The sequence below is a fragment of the Trachypithecus francoisi genome, unplaced genomic scaffold (genome assembly GCF_009764315.1).
Source record: "Trachypithecus francoisi isolate TF-2019V2 unplaced genomic scaffold, Tfra_2.0 Lachesis_group21, whole genome shotgun sequence".
Classification (NCBI taxonomy): Eukaryota; Metazoa; Chordata; class Mammalia; order Primates; family Cercopithecidae; genus Trachypithecus; species Trachypithecus francoisi.
The window spans coordinates 18626145-18641414 of NW_022681467.1; the positions used below are offsets into that span (position 1 = coordinate 18626145).

General features: G+C 40.9%; 1 protein-coding gene and 1 long non-coding RNA gene across 4 annotated transcripts in view; one reads left to right on the forward strand and one right to left on the reverse strand.

Moving 5' to 3' along the window:
* Positions 1-6110: 6110 nt before the first annotated feature.
* Positions 6111-7528, reverse strand: LOC117068474. The gene is made up of 2 exons (XR_004431147.1): positions 7409-7528; positions 6111-6319 (listed from the first exon to the last, which is right to left on the reverse strand). It is a non-coding gene; the product is annotated as an uncharacterized LOC117068474 (long non-coding RNA).
* TMX4 (thioredoxin related transmembrane protein 4) overlaps positions 6398-15270 on the forward strand; it is a 45754-nt gene continuing 36881 nt past the window's right edge. For 2 of the 3 annotated variants that reach the window (XM_033185647.1, XM_033185646.1), the window contains exon 1: positions 6398-7274. In XM_033185647.1, coding sequence (XP_033041538.1) covers positions 6706-7274 — 569 coding nt within the window. In that variant the 5' untranslated portion in view covers positions 6398-6705. Of the gene's footprint in view, positions 7275-8407; positions 8503-15270 lie in introns of all 3 variants that reach the window. The other variant, XM_033185648.1, reaches the window with a different exon arrangement.

Below are 15270 nucleotides of genomic sequence, written 5' to 3' on the forward strand. Positions count from 1 at the left end.
GAAGAGGAAATTGTTCTAACACTATTGTATATTAGACTAATTTCTCCCACTGGTTTGAAATATCATGTGTGAACATTATTATGTTCATCAATATTTAGTTCCCATGGTAGACCAACTTTTCTTTCTTTTAGGCAAGGTCTTATGATTAGTTCTGGCCAATGGCTTGCAAGCTGGATTGGTAGGTGTTACTTGTGGACTACGAAAGCAAAAAGCTTCTTGCAGCCTTTTATATTTCTGTGATCATGGAAAAGGTTTCATGTTGAGACAGCAGAGATACAAGATTTAAGCAATGTGTATTGTGTAGACCATCCCCAAGTTATAGCTTCCCTAGACAGCCTCTTAGTCCCAAGGTCAATTTTGCACAAGAGAACTTGGCTTTTTGAGTTAAGCCTCTGGAATTTTAGGTTTTTTTTTTTACTGCTGCCTAAGTCTGTCTTATCCCGACTAATATACGACCCTTAATATATATAAATACCCACAAGCATATGGTTTTGTTTTTTGAGTCTTCATTCTGAACCATTTATTTATTTGCTTCTTCTCATGCCAACACCTCCCTCTTTAATTGTAACTTTATAGCAGATTTTAATACCTAAGAGGGTCAAGACCTACATCATTATTCATTTTCAAAATCCTGTTGGTTAGTTTTAAGCATTATTTTTAAGGTAGATTTTTAAAATTCTATAGAAGGGAACTTGGTGAGATTTGCAATGGTATTGAATTAGATTTATAGATTAATTTATGATAATTGTCATATAATGTCCTGTAGTTTTTTTCTTATGTCTTTTATATTTCCATTAGTTTTTTGAAACATAAGGGTTTTTTTTTGCTATTGAATGAGATCTTTGTCTACGTTACATTTTAAAACTAATTCTAAGCAGCGTACAGGAAAATAATTGATTTGTATGTTTCTCTTGCATGCAACTGCTCTTTTCCTCAGCTCATTCATTTGTTTTGATAATAATTAGATGATTTTCTTGCACCACGACATTGTCCTGGGGTTGTTTCTGAGAGGCTTATCAAGTCTTCTGGATTTGTCTCTAGGCAGAAGCCTGGGTGCAATTCAGTGTATTTTCATCGTTCATGGTTTCTTCTACTATCTGTTCTAGTGAAGGGGTGGCCTGCCCCTCCACACCTGTGGGCATTTCTCGTTAGGTGGAAGGAGAGACTTGAGAAAAGAAATGAGTCGCAGAGACAAAGTATAGAGAAAGAAAAAGTGGGCCCAGGGGACCGTCGCTCAGCATACAGAGGACCCGCGCCAGCATGGTCTCTGAGTTCCCTCAGTATTTATTGATCGTTATCTTTACCGTCTTAGAAAAGGGAAGTGGCAGGATAATAGGATCATAGTAGGGAGAAGGTCAGCAGTAAGACATATGAATAAAGATCTCTGTGACATGAATAAGTTTAAGGAAAAGTGCTGTGCCTTGATATGCATATGTAAACGTCTCCATAAACCTTTTTAGTGCATAAAGAGCAGCATTGCTGCTAGCACGTCCCACCTTCAGCCCTAAGGCGGTTTTGTCCTTTCTCAGTAAACAGAACACACAATAGGGTTTTACACCGAGATGTTCCATTGCCCAGGGACGGGCAGGAGACAGATGCTTTTCTCTATCTCAACTGCCAAGAGGCCTTCTTTCCTCTTGTACTGGTCCTCCTCAGCACAGACCCTTCACGGGTGTCAGGCTGGGGGGCGATCAGGTCTCTCCCTTCCCACAAGGCCATATTTCAGTCTATCACATGGGGAGAAACCTTGGACAATACCTAGCTTTCCTAGGCAGAGGTCCCTGCGACCTTCCACAGTGTATGTGTCCCTGGGTACTTGAGATTAAGAGAATGGTGATGACTTTTCACAAGCATACTGCCTTCAGGCACTTGTTTAACAAAGCACACCCTGCACAGTCCAAATCCGTTAAACCTTGAGTCACCACAGCACATGTCTCTTGCAAGGACAGGGTTGGGGGTAGGGTCACAGATAGGTGGGCTGTGACCCAGGTAGGTGGGCTGAGTCCGAAAAGAGAGTCAGCAAGGGAGATAAGGGTGGGGCCGTTTTATAGGATTTGGGTAGGTAAAGGAAAATTACAGTCAAAGGGGGGTTGTTCTCTGGCGGGCAGGAGTGGGAGTCACAAGGTGCTCAGTGGGGGAGATTTTTGAGCCAGGATGAGCCAGGAAAAGGAATTTCACAAGATAATATCATTGCTTAAGGTAAGGACCAGCCATTTTCACTTCTTTTTTTTTTTTTTTTTTTTTTTTTTTTGAGACGGAGTCTTGCTCTGCCACCCAGGCTGGAGTGCAGTGGCCGGCTCTCAGCTCACTGCAAGCTCCGCCTCCGGGTTCACGCCATTCTCCTGTCTCAGCCTCCCGAGTAGCTGGGACTACAGGCGCCCGCCTCGTCGCCCGGCTAGTTTTTTGTATTTTTTTAGTAGAGACGGGGTTTCACCGTATTAGCCAGGATGGTCTTGATCTCCTGACCTCGTGATCCGCCCGTCTCGGCCTCCCAAAGTGCTGGGATTACAGGCTTGAGCCACCGCGCCCGGCCATTTTCACTTCTTTTGTGGTGGAATGTCATCGGTTAAGGCAAGGCAGGGCATTTGCACTTCTTTTGTGATTCTTCAGTTACTTCAGGCCGTCTGGGTGTATACGTGCAAGTCACATGGGATGCGATGGCTCGGCTTGGGCTCAGAGGCCTGACAGTAACTATATCCTATTATTATAGAGTTTGTAATCTGAATACCATCTCCTTATCTTTCATTGATTATCCTCTTAATATCTAGTCCTGACCTACTTTTATCAAAGGCATTGTCTATAGCTATGTATTAAAAATTTCTACCATTAGAATACAAGTTTTATCCTTCTTTGTAAATTGTTTTCCTACTTCATTATTCAAGGGTAAAATAGGTGTGTTTACACAAATCTCAGCATATGCTTTTGAATGTTTTTTGAATAAGCTTAACAAAAATTCTGTAACATTTAGTGAACACTTAAATACCAAGGCATCAATCCATCTACCTGCCCACAGGCTTGAAAATCATTTTCTCCAATACCTTTTGCATAAGATGCATCTTACAGGACCTACTCACAGAAGGTGCTAATGATGTTACCTCATCAGAGTCCTGGGAATTCCTTTGCCTATTAGGAACCACATATTTTTGTGTAACCATAGCTGCCCTGCAGTGCCACCATTACTCTGGGGAAAAAAAGCCCTTTCTCCTAGTATCAGGAACCAATCTTCTTAAAACTGTAAATCCATGTTTTAAGCATAAACATGGATCACATACTGACCGAGGATACCATTACAGCGTAACAAATTACCCCAAATCTTAGTAGCTTGATATTATATAACAACATTGATTACCTCACAGTTTCTGTGGGTGGAGGTCCCAGCTAAGCTAAGCTTTGCTGCCTGGTTCTGGGTCATTTATAAGGCTTACCCATCTCAAGAGCACTGGTGACAGATTTGCTTCTAGGTCACTCATGTGGTTGTTTGAAGATCCAGTTCTTTGAGGGCTGTTGGGCTGAGGTCTCAGTTGCTTAGGCTGGAGGCTTCCCTTGGTTCCTTGTTACATGGAGCTCTCCACACAGAGTCGCAGAGTGAGTGTGCGAGAGGAAAAGAAGATTCCAGCAAAATGGAAGTCTCAGGTTTTTGTAACCTTATCACAGAAGTGATAACCCATCAGTTTTCCCATCTCCTGTTAGAAGTGAGTCACCAGGTCCAACCCCCACTCAGGAGGAAAGGATCACACAAGGGCCTGAATACCAAGAGGGAGAGATCTCGGGAGCAGTGTCAGAAGCTGCCTATCCCAAGTACACCTATGGGATGGGTATTCTGCAATATAGGGGACACAAAGATATATAAGGTAAAGCCCTTGACCTTGAACAGTTTTTAGTAGTGGCTGGAGGAGAGAGGATAGAGGGTGAAACTACATACAATTGCATTATACTATAAAAGGTATGTGATGAAGTTATTGTATTAGTCCATTTTCACTCTGCTGATAAAGACACACCTGAGACTATGTAATTTATACAGGAAAAAGCGTTTATTGGACTCACAGTTCCACATGGCTGGGGAAGCCTCACAATCAGGGTGGAAGGCAAGGAGGAGCAAGTCATGTCTTACATGGATGGCAGCAGGCCAAAAGAGAGAGAGCTTGTGCAGGGAAATTCCCATTTTTAAAACCATCAGATCTCATGAGACTTATTCACTATCACGAGAACAGCATGGGAAAGACCCGCCCCCATGATTCAATTGTCTCCCATGGGGTCCCTCCCACAACACGTGGGAATTAGGGGAGCTACAAGATGAGATTTGGATGAGGACACAGAGCCAAACCATATCAGTTATACAGAAGAGCAACTGGATCTGAGAAGAGACAGCAGCTCACTCTGCATGAGCTATCAGAGGTACAATGTGGGCTACATGACAGAGACTGAATGATTCACTGGACAACTGGAGAAAAGTGTTCTAAGCAGAATGAAGGAGCAAGGAGACACTGAAGTACACAATGTACTTGGGAATGGGGAGTAGCTTTGTGTTATTAGGACACAGGGAATTGTGGGAATAGTGGAATGTAAAGTGGGCAAAACTGCAGCTGGGCTGTGAAAGGCATTGTGTATCACGCTAAGTGAAGTTGACTTTAGCATAGGAAAAATAGACATTACAGCATATCGTTGCCTCCAAACATTAATATTAGTGTTGGCAATATTGCTGTGGCAAAAACCCCAATTATGTTTGCACCAACCTAATTTATAAGCTTTTTGAGTCAGATTATGTGCTAGGCATTATGTTTATCTCATATAATCTTCACAGCCACCTTTTGGAGCAGGTTCTATTACTACCTGTATTTTAACAGAACTTTGGTGTTAACTAGTTTTAGCCCCAAATCACATGGCTAGGAAGTGTCAGGGCTGAGATGCCAATCATGGTCTGACGGCAACAGCTCCCTTACCCTCGTCTGTGACTCCTCACCGCAAGGTCAGTCCCACACTTTCTTGCTACTTTCTTCCTACTATCCTTTGTCTGAAGGCCAAAAAATGAAATATCTGAACCCACAGTTTTTGTTAAAGATAGGAAGTGCTTCGGTAATGACTGTCTTTTATGCTGCAGATGCTCTCTCTTTCCTTTTAGCTTTTCATTTTGTAAATTTTCCAACAAATGCACGAGTAGGTAAAATAGCAAAATGAACTTAGTTAGCTTCAACACTGACTAATGTTGCACCACTTTGCTTTCACCTATCTTCTTTCCATTCCCTACATTTTATTTCTGGGGTATTGTAAAACAAATTCTAGACATCATGTTGCTTCATCCATAAATATCTCATTATCTATAAGCAATAAAGCCTTTTAAAAATATAGTTATCACATCTTTATCACCTTCAGCAAAATTAATAGTATTTCCTTAATATCAGATGCTATTTTTAAGAATGATTTAAAACCAATTACATATTCTATGCAAAAAAGTTGCACTGAAAATGATAGAATGATAGAATTCCTGTTTATGAGTCACTTCTTTTTACAAGCACAGTAAAATGTTTTCCATCGAGTTTATGGGATTGATGTGTATGTACTTCATAACAGTGAGTCTTAGTAGCATTCACTGCAAAGACATTTTCTTAAATTCCAATAGTTTGTAAACCCTTGAGTGTTTTATTTTAATGATAAGGGTTGGGTCCACATTGTTTTTAGCTAATACTAATTAATGCATAATCCAGGCCAGATCTTTTCTTCAGGCAAGTTAATTTCCCTCTCCTATAAGTACTGATTTAAATTTGCTCTCATGTGCCCTGAAGTACTTTTAGTCTTATTTTTAAAATTTATTTTAGGCCGGGAACGGTGGCTCAAGCCTGTAATCCCAGCACTTTGGGAGGCCGAGACGGGCGGATCACGAGGTCAGGAGATCGAGACCATCCTGGCTAACATGGTGAAACCCCTGTGTCTACTAAAAAATACAAAAAAAACTAGCCGGGCGAGATGGCGGGCGCCTGTAGTCCCAGCTACTCGGGAGGCTGAGGCAGCAGAACGGCGTAAACCCGGCAGGCGGAGCTTGCAGTGAGCTGAGATCTGGCCACTGCACTCCAGCCTGGGTGACAGAGCGAGACTCCGTCTCAAAAAAAAAAAAAAAATTTTATTTTAGTCTTTGTTTTAAGCCGAGGGCAGAAACCACATCCTTTTCATGATCTATTAACCACATTACCCAGGTTCGTAGTTTGCACAACTAGTAAACACATACAAAGCACCCTTTGAGAAAGCTTCCTCATTCTGTAATTGTAATCCAGTCTTACACACTAACGGTGTGGTGGTCCCAAGGTACAGATTCATCTAATGTGACCTGCAAAGAAATTTGGAAATCACTTAAGGCTACCCTCATTTTAGATCTGACAAAACTGTAGTCAAGAGAAATGTCAGGTCCATGTTACTGCAGGTGGCAATAGTCTTAACTGACTCATTTTATCGGTTATTACCCATGTTTTTAAGAGTTTCTACGAAATTAACATTTTTTTTGTAAAAACAAAATGCAATTGCATAGCCTAGTTTCATCAATATCCTCAATTAGTGATGCTTCAATACACACATGCAGAGAGTACTTAAATTTTCCTCTCTTCAGCAAGAGATACTACGTCCCTCCATTTTTCATTAAACGTAAGTGTACTTTGCATCCCGTTGCTTTTATGTTTGCTATTATTGAAGAGGGGATGGATTTTAAAATTATTGGCCATGTTTCCCTTTAGAGAAGGACACACGCGCCAACCCTGCCCTCACTGGAGCCTGGGCAGCAGCGGTGCGTGTTCTAACTTAGGCAACATTGGGTCATCTGTTTATTGTCAGCTTGGCGGTCAGGAAGAAAGGGCGGCGGTTGCTGAGGTAACCGACACCCCGGGCAACGGCAAGTGGAGGCGGGAGGGGGCGTGGCCTCGACGGGCAAGCGACAATAAGAGGTGGCGTCCGCCGCGGCGTTGCGAGCACCGCCTGTCTGCGCTGCCAGGCGTAGGCGGGGTGGCCCCTGCGTCTCCCGCCTCCTTGAAAAACCCTGGCGGGCGAGCGAGGCTGCGGGCCTGGCCGCTGCCTTTCCCCACACTCCCGGCCGAGGAGCCTCGCTCGGCGCCCAACATGGCGGGTGGGCGCTGCGGCCCGCAGCTACCGGCGCTGCTGGCTGCCTGGGTCGCGGCTGTGGCGGCGACTGCAGGCCCCGAGCAGGCCGCGCTGCCGGCGGAGCAGAGCCGGGTCCAGCCCATGACCGCCTCCAACTGGACGCTGGTGATGGAGGGCGAGTGGATGCTGAAATTGTGAGTGAGCCCGCCCGCCCCGCACGCCGCAGTGTCCTCGCGGGCGTCACCCTCCCAAGCCCGCGCGGCCCGCTAGCGATCCAGCATTGCCGCCTAGGCTCAACCTAAAACCCCGGACCCGCCCCGCCAACAACCTGCAGCGCCGGTGCCGGGCCGCTCGCGATCGTACACTGCCGCTGGGCTCGACCTGGGGTCCCCGGACCCGCCTTGCCTACGACCTGCGGCGCTGGGGTCGGGCAGCTCGCGCCGCGCATGCGCGTCCAGCCCTCGCGGTGACAGCCGAGGGTGCAGCACATCCCCTCGCTTTGGGGGACAGTGTTTTCGGGGTGGACTGGGCAGCTTCCCAAAGGGAGGAAAAGGGAAGGGAGAAAATCTGCAAGCAAAACGTGTGCTTTTAGATATAGGTATGTATTGGAAAGGAAAGGACATTCAGTGACATCCATGAGCAATATGAATATTTAGCACAGGCTAAGCAAGTTACCTGTTGAAGGAATCGCAGCACGGTGAGGGCAGGCCATTTGTATCGTAGTCTTCCTTTTGAAGACCTTGAGATGTCGTTGTGAAAATAAAACATAAATATGGATACCTTTTAAGTTTTACAATAAGATTTCAAATAAATGTTGATATTTATTATAACTTCTAAACGTAGGGCTTTCTGGGTAATATTAATAATTGTGCTTGTGTCATAAAAGAACATACGCATTGCCCCTTTTAACAATAGAAGGTAAATGGTGGATAGTGCCTTTTCTTTATGGAGATGGGAAACTACAGTTTTGAGTTAGGAGAAAGAAAAGGATTTGTTGATTATAGTTTAAACTTATAATAGGAAGTGGCCATTGAAAGAGACTTGCAGTGGATGGTGGGCAGATGTCTGAATGGGCTTGAGAGGCCATCATGGTGGGCTTGCAGGGAAAATGAAGAACGTCCCGGGAAATGATTGCTGAGACTCTCTCTCTCATCTCTCTCCCCTCCCCGCCCAACATAAAATCTTTCAGGAAATTGCCACATCTCTTTAGCCTGTGGTTTCTGGCAATCTGTATGCTACTATTTAATATTTGTTTTACGTTGAGGACACAGACAGAAAATTGGATCTTTCCTTTATCCAAGACCAAGTTTTGATTCTTTCAATTTAGATTGCAAGCAGGTGCCTATGGAGTGAAAACCTCAGTGTGAGATCAGAGCCAAAAGTTATGTCACACAGCAGATTACATTACTCAAAGAACATAAGGTATGTCACCCCTTCAAATGTGCATTTACCTCTTAGTCACAAAGAAGGAGATATTTTGGACCTCAAAATGAAATACCCTTGGTATCATAATAAATCAATGAAATTATTAAAGGGAGCTGTAGACATGAATTATTAAAATATTCCACTTAACTATTTTTGGAAGGAGTTGAGGGGGTCATACTCTATTTGAGAAACTTTAAAAATAAGTGGAGCTGTATTAAGACTTCCATGTTTGTAATAATTTTAAGACTTTGAGATAAACTGCATTTTGTCAGCCAATACTACAGAAAGTTCTCTTTTCAGTAGGTGCTTACAAAATGTACTTTTTTCTAGATGTCATGTTTCAGGGTAAAACTGAGTTTGCATATGTATGTAAGGAAAGTTAAAACAGAAAGGCTTCATTTTTAATGACATCAACTCCTTTATGGTTCCTTTTGGAATTGCTTTGTTTTTGGTAATAGAATTAAGAACAATAAAGCCTCGATAAGTTTTTAAATGAGTGAGAGCCAACAACGCCTGTGCTTGGCCATGTTGATGATTCAAATTTTACTTTTTTATGAATGTGTAAACCTAAACATAGTAATCAATTGCTCTGAGTTTGTCATGTGTCCAGTTGTATGGAATATGCTTGGGCCGTGATGCAAGATGAGTCATGTAATCTGGAAGTAAGCTGTGTAGACACAAGGTCATTTTAGTAGACGTTCTCTTTTTATCGAGTGCACTTCAGAATAGGTGGCTAGGAAGCAAGGCTGTAAAGGAAAGTTGATCCAAACCATTCTATCCAACTTCTTTATACATACTAAAACCCAAGTGCTCATCCTAAAGAAATATTTTGGTTCTTATCTATTTGTGATCTATTTTTTCTGTATTATTAGGTGATACTCTTCCTCCTTGCTGTGAAAAAAATCCAATACTTAAAAAAATATAAAATTCATTATATCCTCATTACCACTATAGGCCTACTGTGAATTTCTAAGAATTCATTTAAATAGCCTATATGTTACCAGATTTTTTTTTCGATGTATATAACAGAGAAAAACAAAATGCATTAAAATTAGCTTCATCTTAATACTTAGTTCAGATAAACTGGTCATACATAAATGGAAATTGTTAGTAGTTCAAAGATGTTGTAGTTAACTTCTTTAAAGAAACAGATTGAGAAGCTTTTGTTGTAGTTAACTTCTTTAAAGAAACAGATTGAGAAACTTTCCGCTAGTATCAAAATGTATTCATTACTTTGAATGACAGTTCTTATTTGTTCATTTGCTTATATGCTCTCTTTCATCTGTGAAGTTTTTCTTTTATACACTGTGTCATACAGATCCCCTCTAATGCAGTTTCTGGTTATGTTGGTATAGATAATTTATTCTTAAGAATCTAGCAGTATTTGGCAGCCCTGAGACATGAAAAGCTTCTATTATGAAATTAAATTTGGTTATTTTTTCTTAGTCTTTCAAACGGTCAATTTTTTGGATTCTTGCAATTGAATTTCCAGTGTTTTAAAAATATGTCTGTTAAAAGTATATTTGCAGTAATTCACCGTTTCTTTTTTTTTTTTTTTTTGAGACGGAGTCTCGCTCTGTCGCCCAGGCTGGAGTGCAGTGGCTGGATCTCACTCACTGCAAGCTCCGCCTCCCGGGTTCACGCCATTCTCCTGCCTCAGCCTCCTGAGTAGCTGGGATTACAGGCGCCCGCCACCTGGCCCGGCTAGTTTTTTGTATTTTTTTAGTAGAGACGGGGTTTCACCATGTTCGCCAGGATGGTCTCGATCTCCTGACCTCGTGATCCACCCGTCTCGGCCTCCCAAAGTGCTGGGATTACAGGCTTGAGCCACCGCGCCCGGCCAATTCACCATTTCTATTCTGACATTTTTAGAAATCTGAAGAGTTCTCCCATTGCTATATACATTTTCCTTAATGCTATGGGCTTATTGTTATTATTATCATTTTTTAGATGGAGTCTCACTTTGTTGCCCAGGCTGGAGTGCAGTGGTGCGATCTCAGCTTAATGCACCCTCTGCCTCCCGGGCTCAAGCAATTCTCCGGCCTCAGCCTCCCAAGTAGCTGGGATTACAGGCACCCGGCTATGGGCTTATTGTATACTCGTTTGCCCTTTTTCTGAATTAGGAAAAATGATTTAATCTTTAAAAGACTTTCTGATGCATGCTTTTCTCTATTTCCATTGTTTTATACGACTCTTCATTCAGTTCCTTTCCAACCTTTTGCTACGTTCAACACTTGCTTGGCTCTCATTATGTCAGTCCTGGAGAAAATGACTTTTGTTCTTTTGAAACACAGAAGTATGTAACATGATACATTCTGGTGGCCTTTTCCCCCAGAAGAAATAGATAGCCAAGTGGCTTAATTTTGATGTTCAAGCTGATACTAAGAGGAAAAGTATGTCTTTGGGTTAATTTACCTCTGTAAAGCATATAAATCTTTACAAATTATTGCTTTTTCTTATTTTTGTTCTTGGGGTGATCATGTTTCAAAATTTAAATTAAACATCTGGTGATGGAGCAAAGCTGTGTTTATTTCCATAGGACATCTGGGTTTTAGTATTAGCTTTGCAGCCTTCCTTTATACCTGGAAAGAATGTGTTGAACATCACTACCTTAACTTGCCCATGTCAAACAATTAGCATTTCTTGCAGTTTAATAGATTGTCTTGATGTCTTGATGGAATGTTTGAGAGATAGTCATTAAGTGCTTGTGTGTCAGGTTCAGTGTTGGGGAGCTGGGAAGGTGAAGAAGAATGAGCCTTCCAAGAGATTGGCCTACTGTGCTCTGAAGGAAATATGTAGTATAAGTTATGGCCATTGATTTAGTAAATGTTTACTGAATGCTTCCTCTGTATTGGACATTCATCAGTGCTTCCCAACAGGGCACTATTGGCATTTTGGGTGGACAGTTCTTTCGTGTGCGAGAATGGCCCACATGTTGCAGAACCTTTGGCATCCTTGCCCATTATATTCTAGTAGTAGTCTCAGTCATGCGACATCAAAAAATTATAACTCCCATCCCCTGTGCACACTTCCAAATGCTTCTAATTGAAAACTACTGCTGTAGGTACTGTTATGGGTATTTAATAACATGCAAATGTTTGATTTTAGATAGTTTCCACAAAGGGTTTAAAGTCAGGAGAAAAGAGAGTGTAGAGAAGCACTGGTGAAATTAGAGTCAAAACAGAAGAAGAGTTGTTTATTATTGGTAAATAAAAATTTATCGTTAATAAAATTTCCTTTCTAGGAAATATATTTAAGTAAGTCCGTCTCTGAAATATTTAGCACACCTAATGAAATCTTACACCAAATTCAGTAAGTTCATGGAGTAAAAGATTCAAGGTCCTTCAACCACGTTACATCCCTTCAACCACGTTACATCAAGCAGAACCTCAGGTCACTTTGTACATGAATACTAACATGGACAACAAAAGCATGCTGTTGAATTTTGTTTCCCAGAAATGGTTAAAAACATTACACTGACATATAAGTTGGTGTAATTTACCAGAGCTTTTTGGCTATCTGGAATATATTTCAAATATCTTTATGAAGTTTACTAATTTTACATACCACTGGGACCTGCAAACAAGTCAACAAAAGTTCAGTAGAAAAGATAACAATGGACAGTTTATATGACTATAATGGAGCTAATTGCTCTTGGAACCTCTTAAGGATTATGTGTAAGAGGCAAAGTTATGGCAGGTCATATCTTTTATAGTTCTTAGGAGAAGATTGCCGATGCGAACTAGTATGAAATAAATATTAATGAAGATCATGTTCACTTCTTTCTGATATGTTTAATTTATGCATATATACATAAATTATATATATATATGTATCTGTGTGCAGGGAGCGAGAGATGAGCATGAAGGTCACATGACTGATCCCTGCATTCATTTTGTCCCTGGAAGTATTTTACTTAGTTTCTAAATTCTTATACAAATGACTGTTCTTTAGATACAAAAGAATATTAAAAACTTTAAAAACTGCAGCAACAATGGACCAGTTCCCATGCTAAGGACTCAGAGCTGGCTTATCTCTACCACTGAAAGAACATCTGGGTGCATTCCAACACAAATCAGCTGTGATTAAATCTTTGAAATAATGGCATTAACAATGCCACAGACCAGTGGATAGCAGCTATATAGAAATGGCATATCTAAAATTACCTTAATGGCATATATGAGGACGTATTATAATTGTATATCCGAAGGTCAGTTTCACCAAAAACTAACTTAGTAATAGCCTATCAGGCCGGGCGCGGTGGCTCAAGCCTGTAATCCCAGCACTTTGGGAGGCCGAGACGGGCGGATCACGAGGTCAGGAGATCGAGACCCTCCTGGCTAACACGGTGAAACCCCGTCTCTACTAAAAAATACAAAAAAAAACTAGCCGGGTGAGGTGGCGGGCGCCTGTAGCCCCAGCTACTCGGGAGGCTGAGGCAGGAGAATGGCTTAAACCCGGGAGGCGGAGCTTGCAGTGAGCTGAGATCCAGCCACTGCACTCCAGCCTGGGCCACAGAGCGAGACTCCGTCTCAAAAAAAAAAAAAAAAAAGTAATAGCCTATCTAGAGATTAAGACCTGTATTTTTTAAATTATGAAACATGCATGATTTAATAATTACTGATGTAGCAAATGTGCCTGTGACTTATATACAAAGAGAGTCCTTGGGAAATAAAGAGGATCTGAAGTTCATTATATTATATTTTACTTCAAGATAACTTCCTTATTCTTGTTACTTTCTTATAACTTCTGTCTTTCTCCCTCGGCGTGTTGGTGTTGAGTTTTATATACCTTGATGATTTTTATCAAAGAAATACTTCCATCTGGGTTCTTGCTCTGAGTGGTCTTAAACACATCTCTATACCTGCTTTGTCTGTTTGGCAGTGAGGCTGTAAGGTCAGATGAGCTAATGCATCATAAAAGTGTCTTGAACTCCAAACAATATTACAAATGACATTTGTATTAATGGTTGCTCCTATTAAAGAAATATGTGCCTGCTATATTTCATCTAATCTCTCAGTAACCTTATAAGGTAGCTACTGTTATCCCATTTTATAGTTGAGGAAACTGAGGCAGGGAGATATTATTAACCTGTCCAGAATATCATGGTTAATTCCTGGTTGATCTTTCTGATTGTTCTGGCAGAGCTCTTATCCAATATCATGGAATGCCTGTTGAAATGTACTTAATAATTCAGACTTCCTTTTTTTCCCTAAAGTTTGCCCACTGCCTGAGTCTCATCTGTTACTTGGACATTTAGAAACTACGTAGAAAATAGCTATTTTCTCAGATGAAGAATATGATTTACATTAAAGTTGATACACTTGTTTATTCAGCAAACATTTATTGAACACCTACTGTATATTAAGAATGTACTTTGCCCTGGAAATACAGAGACACGAATGTTTAAAAAGTCCACATTCAAAGATGTCAGCAGATTAATGTCAGGAAGATTAATGACGTTTTAGCATGATCTTGGAAAAAGCTATATAGTAGTCTTTTTTAGAGATGGTAAACAACTGTGCTTGCTAAGTCTTGCTGCTTCTAGGGCTTGTCTGGAGAAAGTAATGACTGCTTTGCCTTGGGGTAGCCCGTTCTCTTCTGGGTTCTGCCTGATTTTCAATACTTTTTGTGAAATAAACGCATTCCTTCCCCTAGTCTTGGCTTTTTAACCCCTGACTCATCTTTTATAATGTGAAAGATCAAAATCCTGCACAATTTCAGTTTTTTGTTTTTGTTTTGTTATTCAGGAAAGTTGGTTTATGTGTGTCATTGCATTGAGTTTTTTTGAATGGTACTTACCAGCATGCTTTTGCACAGTTCAAAATTTTGAAGGGATTTGTAAATGATGACCTGACAGGCACCTATGAGCCTAAATCTTGTTACAGGATTTGATCAGTTTTGTACTTTTCTCCTTACTTTGTTTCCCTTCCTAAGGCATTTTGAGTGTGTGAGTGTTAAATTCTATTGGCAGGCATTCTTTTCTACTTCTCTTTCTCTCCCCTGGCCCCTTTCCTCCCTTAATACAGAAATAATAGGTGCCACATTTTGTAAAAACAATTCAGGAATGGAACAAATGATAATAAATTGGAGGGAATTGACATTTTAAAAATGCTCAGCCTGCTTACCCACAAGTTGGTGTATTTCTCTATTTATTCAAGACTTTATTATGAAAAATTTTAAGCAGACACAAAAATAAGAGTAGTATAGTTTTTGCCCCCATGCGTATCTCTGTTCATCTCTGGATTGTACCATCCACAAGGAGAGGAGGCACCAAATCTCCTTCACAGTTGTACTCTCAGCTTCTACCATAGTGCTTTCTTAGTATTTATTGAATGAAAAATACTGTAAAAAGTAGGGTTCTGACTTGAAAGCCAAGGTATTTTTAACTCCTGCTAAATTTAAGAAAGTGTTGGATAGAGCTGGTTTGGCCGATAGCTTCTACTTTCCTTTTCAGAATGTTTCAGAATTACCACAGATTTTGGAAACATTCTTGAGGATGCTCAAGCAACAGATCTGGTCTCTGCCCATTAGATCTATAGCTCTGATGGATTTGAAACTGGTTTGGCTAGTTTAGGGGCACCCTGTGGAAATTGTTCTCCTTTAGTGGGGCACTGAAAAGAGTGCTTACCCTCAAAGATCAAAAGCTATCTGGAGAGAAAAAAAATTGTACGAACAGCATTGAAATAAAATGTTTATGGATAATAATTATTGGAAATATTCTCAAACTTTGGCCAAATTTTTTCCTATAGAATTGACATTCGT